We start from the raw sequence: 17,636 nt of genomic DNA, 5'->3' as shown, positions 1-17,636 counted from the left end.
TATAAATGAAAGTCACACAAACGAAAATACTTAAAAAAAACATACAAATATTTGCAGCAAATATTTTTTAGGTACAGCAAGTTCAACCCCACTACAATCACTTCATAAACCCTGAAGACCCCAACAAAATTATTCATAGAAAGGAAAACTGTATAGGTATAAATTCAACGATACTTCCAAATTTTTTACATTCTACAAGGGGGTAGGCCAGAGAGAAAGAGAGAGAGAGAGAGAGAGAGAGAAAAAAAGAGAGAGAGAGAGGAGGACATAGCGATTGTTTGGAGAGGAAGAAGAAGGAGAAGAAGAAGAAGGAGGAATAGAAGGAGACAAATAGAGAAAACAGTCCATACTTGTGATCAAAAAGGAAACATGGGAATTGAATTCCTATAAGGTGTAAATACTCCCATCTAGCGAAATAAATCACTCACCATCCCATAATAATCGATTCTCATCAATTTGAATACCTAAAAGTCTAGGAAAACTACGTTTCGTGGCGTACTACAAAACTCAAACACAAAGAATAATTCAGTGAGATTTCAGCAAGCACTTTTTCCTTAACGAAAGCTTTTCAAAAACCAAGTCGCAAGCACATTTTATGAATCGAAATAGATGCAGCATGTGAAATACGTGGGCTTTCATTCAATCTATCACAATTATTGGACACGATAATCAAACGCCGGCATGAGTCAAAATTGCGTCCGTGGGAATAGTTTTGAGTGAATATCTAAATATCTAAATATCTAAATATCTAAAAATCTGAATATCTAAAATACTTTTTAAACTGAAAGTGCCACGAGGGCCACACTATTTGTCAATTTATGACAACCATGAACGTCAAACAACTATAGTCGGATGTGTAATGATAATTGTTTCTGCGTCAAAACACAGTATTCAATCTAAATTTACAATCGCTGAATATAAAACTTAGTCATTTTAAACCACTTACTTCCTAATACACATGCACGAGTCTGTTCATTTCGGACTTTCGAGTCTTCCACAATCATCATATTATGAAAATGTACTCTTTCGATGTCAGGTAACCTTTGAACCTTTCTACTTCACTTTAAACTTGAGGTGTGGCTTACAGGCAGCTCTAAAACAACAAGTTTACTTTCAAACAATCTAACCACGTGATTGATTGACAAGGAGGATGTTTAACAGTCAGGGCCACTATCACTCTAGTCCAGAATCTGGCCTATTTAATTTTGATCTCCACCACACCAACGCTACCTCCACCGACTTACATTACTTGCTACCAGCCGAAGATGGCGTGATCATCAAATTGTAAGACGCCCGACGAGTTAGGCTGGGCTGGTGAGCGGATAATGAGTTTGTTGATAACGCCATCTTCGGCGGCTTGAATCAATTGTAGGGAATATACTATGAAGAACCGGCCAGAGTCTGGACTACTTTCACTCTGGTCCAAAATCTAGCATACTGTGTCTCTCGAACAGGAACTTTGATACACGTCAACGACAATAAAAATGAAATCCTGACGATGACGGCAAGTTGTTTCAACATACAACATCTGCTTACGTTTTTCCTTCTTTTCAGCCAAGGTCAATAAAGATGAAAGCGTGCAATAATTGACTGACCATACTGACGGGTGCATGCATACACCCAAACGTCTACATTTCTCACATTTTGGTGTCTTAATTAGATTGTTCTTTCTCACATCCAGTGTAAGAGTTGTTCAAGGGTTCAATTTGTGTACAAGAATATCTATGTATCTCTCTCTATCAGCTAGCATGCGACATGTTGTGTGGTCAGGTGCTGCGTTTCATTTGATTTCAACTGATTGTTGTCGTCATCGACACATCTCTCCACGTTCGTATCCCTAACTCCAATCTGAGGACTCCCGTTGCTAGTCGTCTTTGCAGCTTGTCTCGCGCCCTCTACGTTCTTGTCTTTCAACAGAGGCATTCCTTCCTGCGGAGGTAAGATGTGCTTAGCGCTCACGACGTCCCCATCTTTATCCATTTCTACTTTCTCCGGCAAGGCGCCGAGTTCGTAATTCTCGAACTCGTCTGACTTTTCTTGGATGGGTGAGTGCTGCGGTACCGACGAAACCGTCTGCGTCGCCGGTTGCTCGCTCGTTCCGATGCCGCCGTTCATCGTCGCAGACAAGTCGGAGTTGATCCGCCCGTTGTTCGGAACCCGCGAGGGACTTGAACGCAACGAACTCAAGCACGTGTTCTCGTCCGTAAACCACCTGGAGTAGGATGAGTTTCTCTGGCGATTAGCTGCTAGTCTCCTTCTCATGCATGGGCAGTCCTGTTTTCTCATTATTTTTACCGTTGTGCGTCTGATAGAGCCTTTGACCTAGATAATAAATAAATACAATCAACAAAGAAAAGCGACATAAACTCAAGATTCTAAAATGATAGCTGGAGATAATTTGTTTTGAATTAGTACATGAATTAGAAGGTACACTGTTGCTCATAACGGTGGAATATTTTTTTTATCCCAATTTATGGAATTATTTTAAAAATAATTAAAAAATACTAGATCTAGATAATAGTATACAGTCTCAGATTTTATTGAATAATAATTTGCCAATGTTTTGCGTGACTGCTAAAGCATGTATATTATGCTACTATGTTTATTAACTAGGGGACCTATGCCCTTAAGTCATAAATGACAGTAATGAGGATCAATGCCTCACAAAAGGGCACTAATATAGCACATCGACACGGTGTTGATCCTGGGGCCTCACAGTTACGAGGCCATTGCTTTGTCACTGAACCATGACTGTACGCAGCGGGGGCTAGGGTAGGGGGCAGTTTCCATGAATTAAAAAAAAACAGAAAATGCAATAAATTTTCAATAATTTATTGCATTCTACCCCGGTCCCCAACATAAACAAATCTTCTGTGTGCCCATGCCTTGAGCCATAATGCATGGCCGTCCAGAGGATTTTTTTATGTTGGGGACCGGGGTAGAATGCAATAAATTATTGAATATTTATTGCATTTTCTGTTTTTTTTTAATTCATGGAAACTGCCCCCTACCCTAGCCCCCGCTGCGTTCAGTCAAGGTTTAGTGACAAAGCAATGGCCTCGTAACTGTGAGGCCCCAGGATCAAAACCGTGTCGATGTGCTATATCAGAGCCCTTTTGTGAGGCATTAATCCTCATTACTGTCATTTATGACTTAAGGGCATAGGTCCCCTAGTTGATAAACATAGTAGCATAATATACATGCTTTAGCAGTCACGCAAAACACATATTGGCAAATTATTATTCAATAAAATCTGAGACTGTATACTATTATCTAGATCTAGTATTTTTAAATTATTTTTAAAATAATTCCATAAATTGGGATAAAAAAATATTCCACCGTTATGAGCAACAGTGTATTTTAAGGAAAAAAAGAGAAAAATATTTGTGGCACGGAAGTCAATATAACCATCCAAATAAAAAGGCCAACAATCAAATTTGATATCCTTTAAGTTTGTTAATTTTTTCTGTTCAGTCATCTTCTTTAAACAATGACGAATACATCAAAAATAAATTTTACATTCATAATTGATATATTTTTGTTTTTTTGTTTTTGTAATTCCAATTCACATTGTTTGTTAATAAGAAAAGAACAAAAAAGCCAAATACATGCATCACTGCAAACGTATATGTATATACTGAAATTCAATCGCTGGTACAAAGATCAATAGAATATATCAGTGGCGTATCCGAACATGCATAGGGGGGGGTGGGTATATCTAGGCTGCCGAAACACCGCCGGCACTAGGGCACTGCAATATGATGCATGCTTGGAACTACGTACTGCTACTATCAAACAGTACACATAATTATTATCTATACCACGCTTTCAATTAGCACAATAAATCAGTGTATTTAATATCTTTAGCGCAGTACCCGTCAAATTTGTTATTTCGCTAGTCAGAGTCACAATGATAATGATAATATTGTATGGCTTTGTTTTCGTGTGATACAAGAATATATTGCTCTCGATGTGACAATATTATACTCGTCTTCAACTCGTCCTAAATTGAAATGCATGTAGCTCTATCAATATATTCTTGTATCACATTCAGAGCCAATATCATATAAGTATTTTTCGTCTAAATGGGGGCGGGGGGGGGTGTTTACTGACTCCGCCCTAAGCTGCTTGGATACGTCACTGAATTATACATAATGTTAGTTAGTAGAAGAAAAACGAATAAAGGGTGAGTTAGTATTATCTGGTGAATGACAATAGTTACGCAAGAATGAGCATGAAATTGTGCACTATGTTATACAATACTGTAAGTATGGTGTTAATATTAATTATTTAAAAAAAAACAGGTACAAAGATATTGAGGATTACATAAAGTTCTGCCAAAGGTTAACAAGGTGTAATATATGCTGAGGTGATGATTAAAATGATAATGATGATGATGATAATGATGATGATGATGATGAAGATAAGAACAAGATGATAACGATGATGTTAATAATGATGGTTATAACAGTGACGAAGATGATGGTGATATTACGTAAGAAAGGAATGCATGCATGATGTGTAATGTTCATATAGGCAAAATGATCATAAATACAGGGGGACTAAGGTCAACATGTAATCAAGAACCTCGACACATTCTTACCAAATTTAGGGCATTTTTGCACGGGCCTCCAAAATTGATTCTAAAACAGGTTTGAACTTAATCACATTTCGTCGTCAATATTTATTTGGAAAAGTTTCATATTACCAAACATTACACATGGAAAGCATGATCAAATATTAAACGTTTCGACACTTTTTATTTGTTCATATATTTTTGTATAATGATATAAAAAATACGATGTAAAAGCAGCCTTATCATGCTAATATTAAGAGGTTGCATTTACATTCATATGATGATACAAGATGGTAACTGCATTCTTCACGATTTCATTATGCATTTTCGTGCTTTTTGTTGTTGTTTACATTATATTATAATTATGCACAAGACCTTCTAATAGACGTCACATGATGATATTTCATTACCATAATGTTTGTGGGTTTTTTTTTTTTTTTGGGGGGGGGGGGGGCTTATATCATGTGAATTTCACGGTTAGGGAATTAGTCTTAAAATCATTGCCTACCAGAAAAAAGGGATTTCTATATTAAACCTAAGTTTAGAGAATATAATAATTCAGTAATCTATGAGTAAACACAGGCAATAGTAAGCGAAAGAGGAGATTAGAAAATGTGCAAATAAGTGTGTTTTGCAGAACACCAGAAACGTGATATCATATAAATGAAAAAAGTGATGAAAAAATGGTGACACATACAAACGATGTCGTTCAAAATGAGTGCAGGTTTAATTGTGTGCACATCTTTTTATCTTTATAAGGCGCGTATGCCTTTTCGTAAACAAAATACACATCAGGTTTTTCAAATGCATTCATGCGAATGCGTTGGATTCGTCAACAGCAAAAATAACTAAATATAATAATTATGATAGTAATATCATACAAAAATTATTAATACATGGAAGGCAATATGTAAGCAGCGCAAAAATGCATGTTGTCATATATAAATATAATGCGTGCCTGAGAAAATGAAATATAATTATAGGAAGAAAGAGTGGAAAAAAGCGCGTCTTCCAATCAAACTGGAACATTGTTATAAAACAACGCTTTAGGGACGATAGGCATACTGCTGCATGAATGGTGAAAACACTGAAATGCTTGATTATGATGGAAGCGAATAATAAAACGAGGGCGACGATTCTTTTTCTGACGACGATGACCAAAACGACCACGGACCACTGAAAGCTACTGATAGACTGAGATGCGATGTTTGAAATGAATGGTCATGAATTAATACCCTGTCTTTTGAACTGTATGGTGGCAGCGGGGAACGTAAAGCAGCCGGTTTGTGTGTGAGTTTTTTAGAGAAGCGAGGTGGACCGAGGCGGTCTACGGAGACTTTGGCGTACCTCGCTGTTGAGGAACACGTAGATGACGGAGACCTGGATGCCCTGGGTGCTGGTCAGGAAGGTGTTGATGTACTGGAGTACGAGCGTGACCGTGATCTCGAGCTGCGACTCGACGATGGGGACGATGATGAGGAAGACGACGTAGTGAACGCCAAGGAGGACGACCAGCACCATGGTGGCCTTGGCGCCCCTCCTGGAGAATGAGGGAGGAATGGAAGAAAAACAAAGGTAAGGGACAGAATAAATCGGGAATGATATAGGGATAAAGAGAGAGGGAGAGAGAGAGAGAGAGAGAGAGAGAGTGAGAGGGAATAGAGAGAGAAAGAGAGTAGGGGGATGGGCGAAGACAGAATATTAACGAAAGAAAATTAAAAGTTGTATTGATTAACACCTTATAATAATATTTTATTGTGAAACTAATTACATACCGTCATTTGAGGTATAGAACCACAGAAAAAAGAGTAAATCTCGTATACAAATAATATTGGAGTAGTGGGAGGGATAGAGAAAGAGGGCGAGAGAGAGAGAGAGAGAGAGAGAGAGAGAGAGAGAGAGAGAGAGAGAGATGGGGGGGGGGGGTTATAGGGCGGCTTGAAAAAGAAGCACATAATGAGAATACAAATGAAAAGAGAACTAAAGAGGAGAGATGACTGAATTAGAAATGATCACTTTCTTACCACGATTGTTGTTCTTCGTTTCTCAAGTTTTCTCTTAGTTTTTTACACAAGCAGCGCATGATGTTGAACAAGAAAATACAATTCATCTGCACGGAAGAGAAAAGAAAACAAAATACAGATAAATACAATTTCATTCATTACTGGATTGCGAGAAAAGATCCAAAGTATAATTTGTTTCGTCTCAGTTTCCCCCTCCACATAATTATATACACATACAATATAATATGTATGAAAGATTTGGTCCCAATTCATCGGTGATAATATCAATTTGTTTATTGTAAATGTATTGTTCACAAAGCAATCTCCCTATATAGCTTAAATAGAAAATTTATTACATGGAATATTCGTTCAGCAGATCAAACCCCTTAGTTTTATGCGTATATTTAGCCATCAGCACAAACTTACCATGTTTACCGTTAAAGAGTAGGTGACATCCGTAAACCGCTATCCAACCCTTTCCACATAAAGTTCTGGAGACCGACTTGGGAATGATTTAGTAGTTACTATTTATTTATTATCGGTCAAATGCGACCGACCTGCACCAGCAGAGTTAAGTTTCTATCTGTGCAGTAAAATGGAAGTATTATTTGGGCTTATACTGGGCAACCTTTCAGCAGAAGCAAAAGCTAAGATAAATTACAGGAACTTTACCAATTACCATACATTTCTTGTGAACCAACAACCAATTTAATTGGGTTCAAATTTGAAAAAATAAAATAAGCTTTGCCTTTCTAGAAACAGGAAATAAATGTACTTTATCATTTAACAGATCCATGTACATAACTACACAGACCCATCAACCACTGATCTTAACGTCACCAATAGAAGAGTCAGAGAAGTTTATTTTCAGGCCATTTCCATTAGAATGGCTCCGTGTTCCGCTTGTTTAATTAGACGATGCATCACAAACCCCCTTACTGATATAAATATTTTGGCCATCAAAGAACGTCTCTGTCTTACAATATTATTGGTTGTCCAAACATATAAATTCGCTTGGCGCCAATCCTGTCTCTCAACCAGTACCGAAATGTTAGGGAAAGAGCGCCACCTATCGTTATAAATGTCGCTTAACGTAAAATCAAATACGGAAATGGGTTTGAGGCGCCTGAAGGGTTCGATCATTAGCCGAATTCTTGGCATAATGTTTCCAAAGGCAGTGTTTTTCACATAGGGGCTTGATTTCATAAATGATCGAGTGCATGTTATAATGCGGCTGGTATGACGTTGTAAGAAAACATTGTCATTTGAACATAATTATTCTCACGTTCCTCGTAAATAATCTGTTTGCCAATTCGCAAGGGCATGGATATGCCTCTTAATTTGAACTGTTTCCTGTGTTTTATGTTGATGCACACCTTGGATTTTGGAATTCTATACTAAATTGCCAATATTGCAGCTGATATTTATAGACAAATTACTTCTTTTTCTACATTGCAGTTAATATTTTATATTCCTGCTCGGCCTCAATAAACCGGCAACACCGGATACGAACATGTATACAATACGGCCCATTTTACTGTCTTAAATTACGCCATTTAGCCCCCCCCCCCCCCCCACACGATTGAAGCCGGTGAAACGAATTCCGATATCACGATAACCTTGGTTTGCAACAGTTTTTTTTTTGGGGGGGGGGTATTGTTATTGAAGAGAATAAATATCCTAAAAATCAGCCAGATTCTGAACAACTAGAATATAATTATGTCGCCTCACCAGATCCCAAGATAGATACAAAGACATGAATAATACTCCATAACGCACACACAAAATTAGATTGTACTTACAAATAATGCAACTCCGATAGGCCCTATAAAGCAGATGTAATCTTGAACGCTCCCATTTTGTGATAATGGATTAGCAAATCCTCTGAAAGGGAAGGAAACACATAATATCGAATTTAGGGGGTAATCAAAAATCACAAATAAATGTCCATGCTTTCTACAATAATTATTATAATTATTATAATACACGATGTACCAGATGCAGACTTGGGCGAAGCCATTGTACAAAATGAATAATACTACTACTTATAATAATAATATATAGTAATAATGAATTGAATGGGGGGGGTATGCTTTAAAGTAGAATCCAGATTTTTAAAATAAAAAATGCATTGAAAAAATCAAAACACCCCCCCCCCCCCCCAAAAAAAAAAAAAAAAAAAAAAAAAAAAAAAAAGAGATAATAATAATTTATTTAAAAACAACTTTATAAAAACGCCCCCCCCCCAAAAAAAAAAAAAAAACCCATTCATATCTATTTTAGTTAATATGAAATTTAAGTTATTGACAACACAATAAACTAACTAACGGGCAATTTCAATAACCTGTTGTATAATAATATGTTATATAAATCATATTTGGATCACGAGATGTGACTAGATAATTTTGGCACATTTCATTGGGTGATGGACCAGTCTTTTGAAATTGCCTTAACCCGTTGACTTCTGAATTATCTAATTACCGTAGGCCTAATACAGGGACTACTCGGCTTCCGTATACAAAGGGTTAATTGATTTCTCGATAGTCTTTTAGTTCTTCATACAGAAAATGGGATTATAGTATACTGTCATAATGATCATACCCTCTGGTTAAAGATGAAACGATTGCCCAGAGCGACACGAAAACCGCCGGTAAAACTGCACAAAAGAGAAAAGAGAATTGCTAATATTAATGAAATTCTGAAAATGGTTCATCTAATTTGCAGAATTGATTATAACAATTTTCAGATTACGTAATTCTTATAATTGTACATCATGCGACTTTTGTCTCCGAACCCGGCGGATCAACAGACTTCAATTCACTCGAAGACGCCAATTGTCTGCTGGCAGACAGCCGCAAGAAGAGAAGCATGTATTTGCGTAATTAGAAAATTGGTTTCGATTCAATAATGTTCAACTATTATTCGGTTTTTAAAGCAGGACTGCACTACTTGTAGCTACTTGCGCCCTCTGTATAGCAAACAATGCCTAAGCGGTACCCGTTGGTCCCCCATGATCCCCTTTTTCTTATGTTAATTGAGAGCTGATTTAATGAGATAACGACCTGTCAGTGACCTTGCATGGAGGTCTAATTTCTCCTGGCCAAACTAGTGCAGACAGGCTTAAGGAACCTGCAAAATGTAAAGGGACGCATGCGTGATTACTGTCTCTTTAAGAAGAACACGTTGGATGTTTATCATGTCTATGCTATTGTTTTTCTGATCATATTTCATACTTCAGTACATTAGAGAAATGAGGATTGTCGAGTTAGGATGTTTCTGGCACAGGTAGCTAAAGGGCAATTCCTTGCGGTGTCTTAGAGCACCACTTGGCCTATTTTGTCACACGTTTGCATAGTATGAAGTAGTGCTTCATGTCCTCGATTCCCTTAGTATGGAAAAGTGAAAAGGAAACACAAGGGGAAGTTGCACGTATAAATGTAATTAAAAATTTCTCGCACATCAAAATCAAATGGATATTGGTTACCAAGGTTACAATAGCGTTTGGCAAATAACATATCTTGTGTTTCAAATTGCTCTTAAATAGTCCCTATAAGTAATATTTAAATATCGACCTTGTTTAGTTTGGAAAAAAAAATCATTAAGTTAAAATGGAAGGAAGACCTGATCCCTTTTGTGATGATAAGCTTGATTAAAAGTGAATGATTAATCTAATAAAGTTTTAACCGCATCGCGTAGATTTTCCCCGTGTGAAATGGCGCTAAACGCTGTTAGTCATAATGTTGTTTACATTTTACACATACGTAGTATTCACTCTAGCTGTAGAAAATCTATAACGTGCCGTTGGCATTCAGGGCAGGGTTTCATGAAACCGCCATAAGTACTAGCTCGCCGACATCCCATTGAAAAGGCGTGTTAATTTGAAGCGACTCTATTCCCCAAAATCCATACAGCAACCAATATTCACTGTATGGAATTTCATATCGTGGCCATTGACAAAAAATCTATACCACAAAAAAAAACTGTCAGTCCGTCCATTACGATTTGGCTTTTTCAGGGTTGGTGACCTCATTTTAGCGAGTTTAAAGCCCCACTGCACTACTTATAGCTACTTGTGCACTCTATATAGCAAACAATGCCTAAGCGGTGGCCGTTGGTCCCCCATGGTCCCCTGTTTCTTATGTTAATTGAGAGCTGATTTGATGAGATAACCACCTGTCAGTGACCAGCATGGAGGTTTAATCCCTCCTAGCCAAACTAGTGCAAATAGGCTTTAAATGCGCTGATCAGTGATAAACTTAAGCTGGCGAGAAATATGGTCGTAAATAACACAAATTGAATAATTGTGTTGTACTTTACGTGTCTTTTAGTACGTATACAGATCTGCTTTATTTGTTCGGACAAAGGGAGGAGGGGGATGATAAATTAATAAACATGCTTATCATTCTCCTTTTTTCTGACAAACAACCACTGACTGTCAAATTTAGACCTTTGCCGAATTGCAGGCCTGAAAGGCTCAAATATGATTTGTCACGATAATCCATACTTACTCCATCCGATGAAAACATAAATGAGAAAACTGATTCGGTTCGCATCGATTCTCATGGCAAAAACAACCAGGGTGTGGAGATAGAGGCCCTCTACGAGCATCCAGAAGTAGTTAGTCATCAAGGCGTAGAAATAGAGCGTATCCAGAAGATTTTCCAACCACTAAATGGAAACAAAACACATTTGAAAAGGTAAATGGTAATACAGTCAAACCTGCTTTTATAGTGATCACCTGTATAGAAAGACAACCTGTCTACGAAGACCACATTCTGTTGTTTCCTTTGAAAATGGTTTCTCATTGAAACATGTTCTATTAAAAGGAACGTGTACATAAAGACCACCTGTCTATAAAGATCACCTTTCTTGTCTCCCTTGGGTGGTCTTTATAGACAGGTTTCACTGTATAAACAATAATATTCTGGATCTATATGTATATAACGCGTAATGCATATAATATGATGTCTGTAAGCGCTTCATATAAATATCGTCAAAGTTCGAAATGGGTAATTATTTGCGATGAAAGAGTTTAAGCAGTCCACAAGACAATGTATAATACATGTATTTATAAGATGATGACGTGGTTCCTAATCAAATGATTGGTTAAAAGCGTACACGAGACCAGGCATTTATTTTGCCTAACGCGTAATATGGATAATGACCGGTCATTAGTAAAATCATGTTATAAAACATCATTTTATAAAGCAAATAAAACATAATCTTATAAAACAAATAATACACATCATTAGTAAAATTACCCGCGCTAGGTACCTTCAAAACAGTCCAAACACCCTCGGCTACCACCTCGGACGTGTTAGACAGTTCCAAAGGTACCTTGTGTGGGTAATTCTTACAAATTCTCTCACTGCCGTGTATAATTTGTATAATATCTCACCTTGATTTTTGTGGCATTAGCGGACTGTCGAATTCCAAGTGCGATGAAATAGATGAAATAATTGAGGATGAATGAGCTGATGAGATGCCAATGTATGTGATTTCTCCTGCACCAGAGACGCCTGCCAATGAAATGAAAACGAAGTATAAAATTTATCCCCTGCATGAATAATTCTCGTGGTCTATAGGGCTCGTCACCGGACTGTGGATCACGTGATTCAATTTTTGATCATTCGGAGAAATATTGAATGAAAGATTATATTTTCAATTCATTTTCCAAACAATGTCCCACTTTAAAATGGAATGAAATTTGACAGCTGTGAATTTTGGACACGGTAAAATGCAGCAACCAATAAGTACATTTTCGACTTCTATACAGGTTCGAGAACATTTATCCCTCCCCGACCATAAGGTTAGATTTCTTACCCTAGTTTGATCATTAGGGCTATTACACGTTTTGATAAAACAAGCTATGGACTAATTCCCCGCAATCAATTTACTCCCAGACATACAGACGTTGAAATGCTAAAGTAATACACAGGTGAAACTCCATTAAAAAATTACCGTCATCAGCTAAGAATTTAATAAGACCGCGGTGATTACTATTCCATAATTATATAAATGTATACAATTTGTACTGTAGATAACCGGGAAAGGTCAAAATGTGTTTTGCATTTTAACTTTCCGTAGATATTGCAAGGGGAAAATGCTCGTATAGGCAGTGTATATTTTCACGGTTGCTTGAATGCAACCCTGTTAGAATTGTCAGTGTATTGTGAAACAAAATGTATAAACTAGACCAGAAACACTTGGCAGGGAAAACAAAAATGTAGAGCTCAAATTCGCCAACAATGAAAAGGAACGGGTAACTAGTGTGCACATTTCGCACAAAACTTTAACAAGTTGCATTGATCTTTTATTTCGTCATCTACATGAACTGTCGTTAATTTAGTATTTATCTACCATCAAATTATATATTTTTTCTGGAATCTTCTATGTAAATTTTGTACATTTTCTGAGACAATATTCGTTTTCAACCAATGCTAAAACTAATGACTCGGCTTATAATGTACGACAGTCTTGTTGGTTGATTGATTTGTTTGTTTATTCTTTAATTAATTAATTACTTCATGACAAATATTGCTGCGTACGAGTTTTGTTGAAAACAATATTTGTTCATTCTATCAACATCGTTGTGAGCGAAATGTGACACATGATGGCATATAAAGCTCCTCCTAATTTAAGTATTAAGCACTTACCTGCTAAATAAAAAGATGAGAAAGGCTACGATACAGGCTAATGCTGAAAGGGCACAGCCAAATGAGTTGATGGTGAAGATAACCTGTTTCAAAGAAAATTACAAATATATATAGTGAGAACTAAAATGTAAGGCAAGGTAATAACTATTTGTCATCATCTATTGGAAACTTTTACCCAATAACTCCTTCGTTACTTCTCTAATTGATAAACTTACATCTTGAAATCTTTACATCGGTAAAAATCTACAATTAATTCGTTCAACGTTGACAAGAAAGGCAATTATAGGTCTAACTAATACGATTACTATTCATTTCCTTTTCTAGTGGTTGATTATTAAGTGCCTCCAACTTTCCATGAATGTAATGTCCGCTTGTTTTTGTTCTTGCTCCTTACGTTTTCTGCTTTATCTTTCCTCCAATACTATTATTTCTCCCTTTCTCTTCTTCTTTATCGTATTTTCCTTCTTCTTCTTCTTCATCTTCTTCATCTTCTTCTTCTTCTTCGACTTCTTCTTCCTCTTCGACTTTTATTGGTATTAATGATTTTTAGTGTTTGTATACAGAACATTAGTATGTTCATTTGGTTTCGAATCACTACTACATTATTTACAAGTAAACCATAAACCATTTTTAACACATTCGAGTTGATATCGAGATATAAATTGTACTTGAAGCTTGATTTATTTCAAACGTGGGAAATGAACAAAATACTTACACTACAGTGAAGACATCTGCATATTTTCCCGCTCAAATAAATTTCTTCTGGTGAAATAGAAGTATCCCACGTACCATTTAAGGTACAGCTACGAAACGCTGTAAAGAGAGCATAATGATTTATGATAATAATAACAGATGCACACATACTTTATGAGGGATAGGGGGAAGAGGAGGGATAGTCAGAGAGGGAGAGGGGAGTGCGAGAAGGAGAGAAAGATATATATATATATATATATATAGAGAGAGAGAGAGAGAGAGAGAGAGAGAGAGAGAGAGAGAGTGGGAGGGGAGATATGAAGAGAGAGAAAGACACACATACGGAAAGAGAAAGCGAGTGAGAGAATGAGAGAGGGAATGAGGGAGAAAGAGAGAGAGAGAGAGAGAGAGAGAGAGAGAGAGAGAGAGAGAGAGAGAGAGATGTAGCAAAAGAGTGGTAGGGAGATGAGTATGAGTCTCTTTTGCATTGTCATCATCACCATGATGTTGATCATCAAAATAGGCGATTGATATTACTTTCACACACACAATCTTGGCCAATAACTCGTTATCACTAATTAAGTTGGTGTCAAAAATGAAAATGTCAATATTTATGCCAATGTCATTGATTTGCATTTCTTAAACGGGCTCCTCTGGGGCATGTAATGCACGTAGCAGAAAGAAAACAATATTCGGAAAACGAAAAACAGTGTGAATGTAGCAGACAACAAATAAGTGAAGGCAAGAATTAATTTAAAGATTATGCATATGCATTGCCATAAATGAATGCAGTTGCAAATGGTGATGATGACGTCATTGTGGGACAAGGACCGAAAAGGTGCCAATAAATTAATAAATCAACGCCCTCATGCGTCCTACCACTCATATTCAATGATGCAGAACATGCCTCAAAACTCTACTTCAAAGAGTCAAAGTGGTAATTCAGTTCCCAACTTTAAACAACTTGAAACAATCCAAATATTGAAGAATGAACGAAACAAGCATATAGGAGGAAGAGGAAATGAAAAATTTGCTCTGGTAAACAAGAAGAAATTCCTCGCGTTATGGTAATTAAAGGGACCGTCGTGGTAACATTGCTCAGATGAGAGAAAATGGTACTAAGGTGGTAACGTCAATGCTAGATGGGAAAACAAAGATAATCTGAAAGTTTGAGTAAAAACCGATTACTATTGATGATAACAATTGGGAAAAACTGATCAAATCGATTCCTGAATTCTCCCATTGGGAGAATAATATAGTTGGCAACTATGTTATCATAATTTGATTTAATTTAGGTCAATGTAAATAGTCACAAAGCAATAAATTGGCTCGATATACCATTTTAAATATTTAAATGTTGAAAGATTTTATGTTTATGGTCTTTATTTTCATGGTCTTTATTTGCATGGGGAAACGGTTGGGAAAATTGAAAAATTGGTTAGGAGAATCGTAAATATCTTTGTGGTTTGAGAATTTGTCCAGGATATTTTGTATTTTGGAGGGTTAGTACTGTAAAAGGAATATAATACGTAACATTTCATACACAAAATGATCAGTTTTTCCATCAACCTTCAACAATGTTACCGAGTCACTTTAATGAATGACGAAAAAGAGAGGAGTACAATTTTTCGGGGGGGGGGGGGGGAGTGAAGTGGAAGATGGGAAATAGAATACAAGAGAGAACGCAACAATAAAAGATAATTTTGTTTTTACCCATTGTTGTTTGGTATTGGTCAGCTTCCTCGGGACATGGTAGATATGTTGTTTCTCCCGCTTTGGTCGGAGGCCAGCAGAGAATGAGATCATGTTCGACTGGGCAGTACAAACCTGTTTCGGATAAAGGAGGAAATAAGGATAGATAGTTTGCTTGTTTGTTTGTTTTATTTAACCACGGTTAAAACACCCGCTAACAGCCATAATGCTGTTTTTCAGCAGTTCCGTTAAAAAAACATTCATACAAAATATATATTTAAAACAAAAATGTAATTTATAATACAAATTCAAATAACAAGAATACAAATGTGTCAATAACTATTCATAATAATCACACTTAGTATTTCAAATCATCTAATCATCAGAGGTGGATTGAGTTAAAGAACGAGAGAGCGAGGGAGAGGGGGAGAGAGATGAGAAGATAGAAAGAGAGAGAGAAAGAAAGAGAGAGAGAGAGAGAGAGAAGGAGAGAGATAGATAATACCAATTAGAACGTAGGGGGGAATACCATCGATCACCTTTATAAAGTTTGAAAGCAGAGTTTCTTTTCGGGTGCCGACTGGCATAAATAGCCGAGATGCGATATAAAGACCAAAATGATTATTGCAGATAAGGCGCATTTACTTGCGAGTCTCTCTTTACGCTTGTAACAATTCGGTGGTCATGAGAGAGGGGGGTATGAAGTAGTAGGTACACTGTATATAGAGTAAGATGAAATGATAGATACAAAGAGGGGGAGGGAGACAGAGAATACAGGAAGCGAGAGAGAGAGAGAGGGGGGGGGGCGGAGTTGGAGAGGGAACATCCGAAAAGGCTATTCTCGTATTCCGATTGAGTTAGAACAAAACCACCTAACATTGCATGCTGATGTACATGTACAACATACGCTTAATTAATAATAATCATTATAATAGAAGCGTTAATGATAATGGTAATGATAATTATAATGATAATAATATTTCTACAAGTAATAATAACAATAATAAACTGTTTTTTCTTCAGCGCATATCACCTGATGAATCGCATAATCATTATTAGTCAATAGAAGTTGTCAACCAAACAACCGAACGCGCATTGCCAATTATTTGAGGAGAGTAATTACTTGGTAAATATTTATGTTTAAATGCATTTTACATGTTTTTGATGGACGTAATTCCTAAGAACTGGATTCATATGACCCCACCACCATGACGGTTCCCAAAAGTATTTTTAAAACTATTTTCGCCGTTGTTAATCACAACAACTCTAGACAAACAACATTTTTACGAAACAATTTTCAAGAGAGATTACCTTCAAATTCTTCACTCGAATATGAAACGCAATTGTAAATCTTTTAAAATCCACAACTGATATGGAATATTTGATACATTACTTTATTTTTTCAGGTCGAGTCTAAAGGCTTTATATTATTAAGGCCCATGACGCATATAAAAAGACGCTTACCAGGTGACAATGAAAATAACAAATAAATAAACGATCAACGAAACACTTGATTATTTGCTAGTGACGTTATTTCAGACGTAGACGGGCGTGCTATTCTGACTACTAGATTAAGGAGAAATAAATTGTAAGTAAGACCAAATTGAAAAACTCTGTCATTAAAATGAGAATATTCTGCTTCTTTTAAACGCAATAAATCATAAAGATAGTGGCACTTCGCAGTTGAAGGTAAAGTCCAGGCGCACACTACACGATCAGACTACGATCCGATTTTGGGATAAGAGCATTTGTAATTAAAGTTCAATTTCAATTACGAACAAAACACAACTATTTTTTCCTTCTCTCTTTTTATAAGAGATGCAACTGTAATCAGTCAGCTCAAGACTGATATGCAGCGATGATTAAATCTCGATCCTTGGTATTAAGGAAAGGATTTTATATTTGTTTTTGACATGGAATTTGCTAGAATGACATACAATTTCAACCCAATAATGACGCAGATGCAGTGACGAGTCTGAAAAGGCGAACGTTATTTAAATGTAGAATGCATGATCT

The 17,636-nt window shown here is 36.6% G+C and overlaps 1 protein-coding gene across 1 annotated transcript in view; it reads right to left on the bottom strand.

The window, feature by feature from the left end:
* Positions 1-266: 266 nt before the first annotated feature.
* Positions 267-17,636, bottom strand: part of LOC764176 (corticotropin-releasing factor receptor 2) — a 35,881-nt gene continuing 18,511 nt past the window's right edge. The window contains exons 2-11 of the mRNA XM_030990752.1: positions 15,642-15,755; positions 13,951-14,048; positions 13,236-13,318; positions 11,978-12,098; positions 11,088-11,247; positions 9,181-9,235; positions 8,382-8,463; positions 6,601-6,686; positions 5,924-6,116; positions 267-2,322 (exon numbers count right to left, since the gene is read on the bottom strand). Coding sequence (XP_030846612.1) covers positions 1,744-2,322; positions 5,924-6,116; positions 6,601-6,686; positions 8,382-8,463; positions 9,181-9,235; positions 11,088-11,247; positions 11,978-12,098; positions 13,236-13,318; positions 13,951-14,048; positions 15,642-15,755 — 1,571 coding nt within the window. The 3' untranslated portion in view covers positions 267-1,743. The remainder of the gene's footprint in view (positions 2,323-5,923; positions 6,117-6,600; positions 6,687-8,381; positions 8,464-9,180; positions 9,236-11,087; positions 11,248-11,977; positions 12,099-13,235; positions 13,319-13,950; positions 14,049-15,641; positions 15,756-17,636) is intronic.

This window comes from Strongylocentrotus purpuratus, unplaced genomic scaffold (assembly GCF_000002235.5).
Source record: "Strongylocentrotus purpuratus isolate Spur 01 unplaced genomic scaffold, Spur_5.0 spur5_scaffold_19, whole genome shotgun sequence".
Classification (NCBI taxonomy): Eukaryota; Metazoa; Echinodermata; class Echinoidea; order Camarodonta; family Strongylocentrotidae; genus Strongylocentrotus; species Strongylocentrotus purpuratus.
This window is presented reverse-complemented; position numbering and strand designations above follow the sequence as displayed.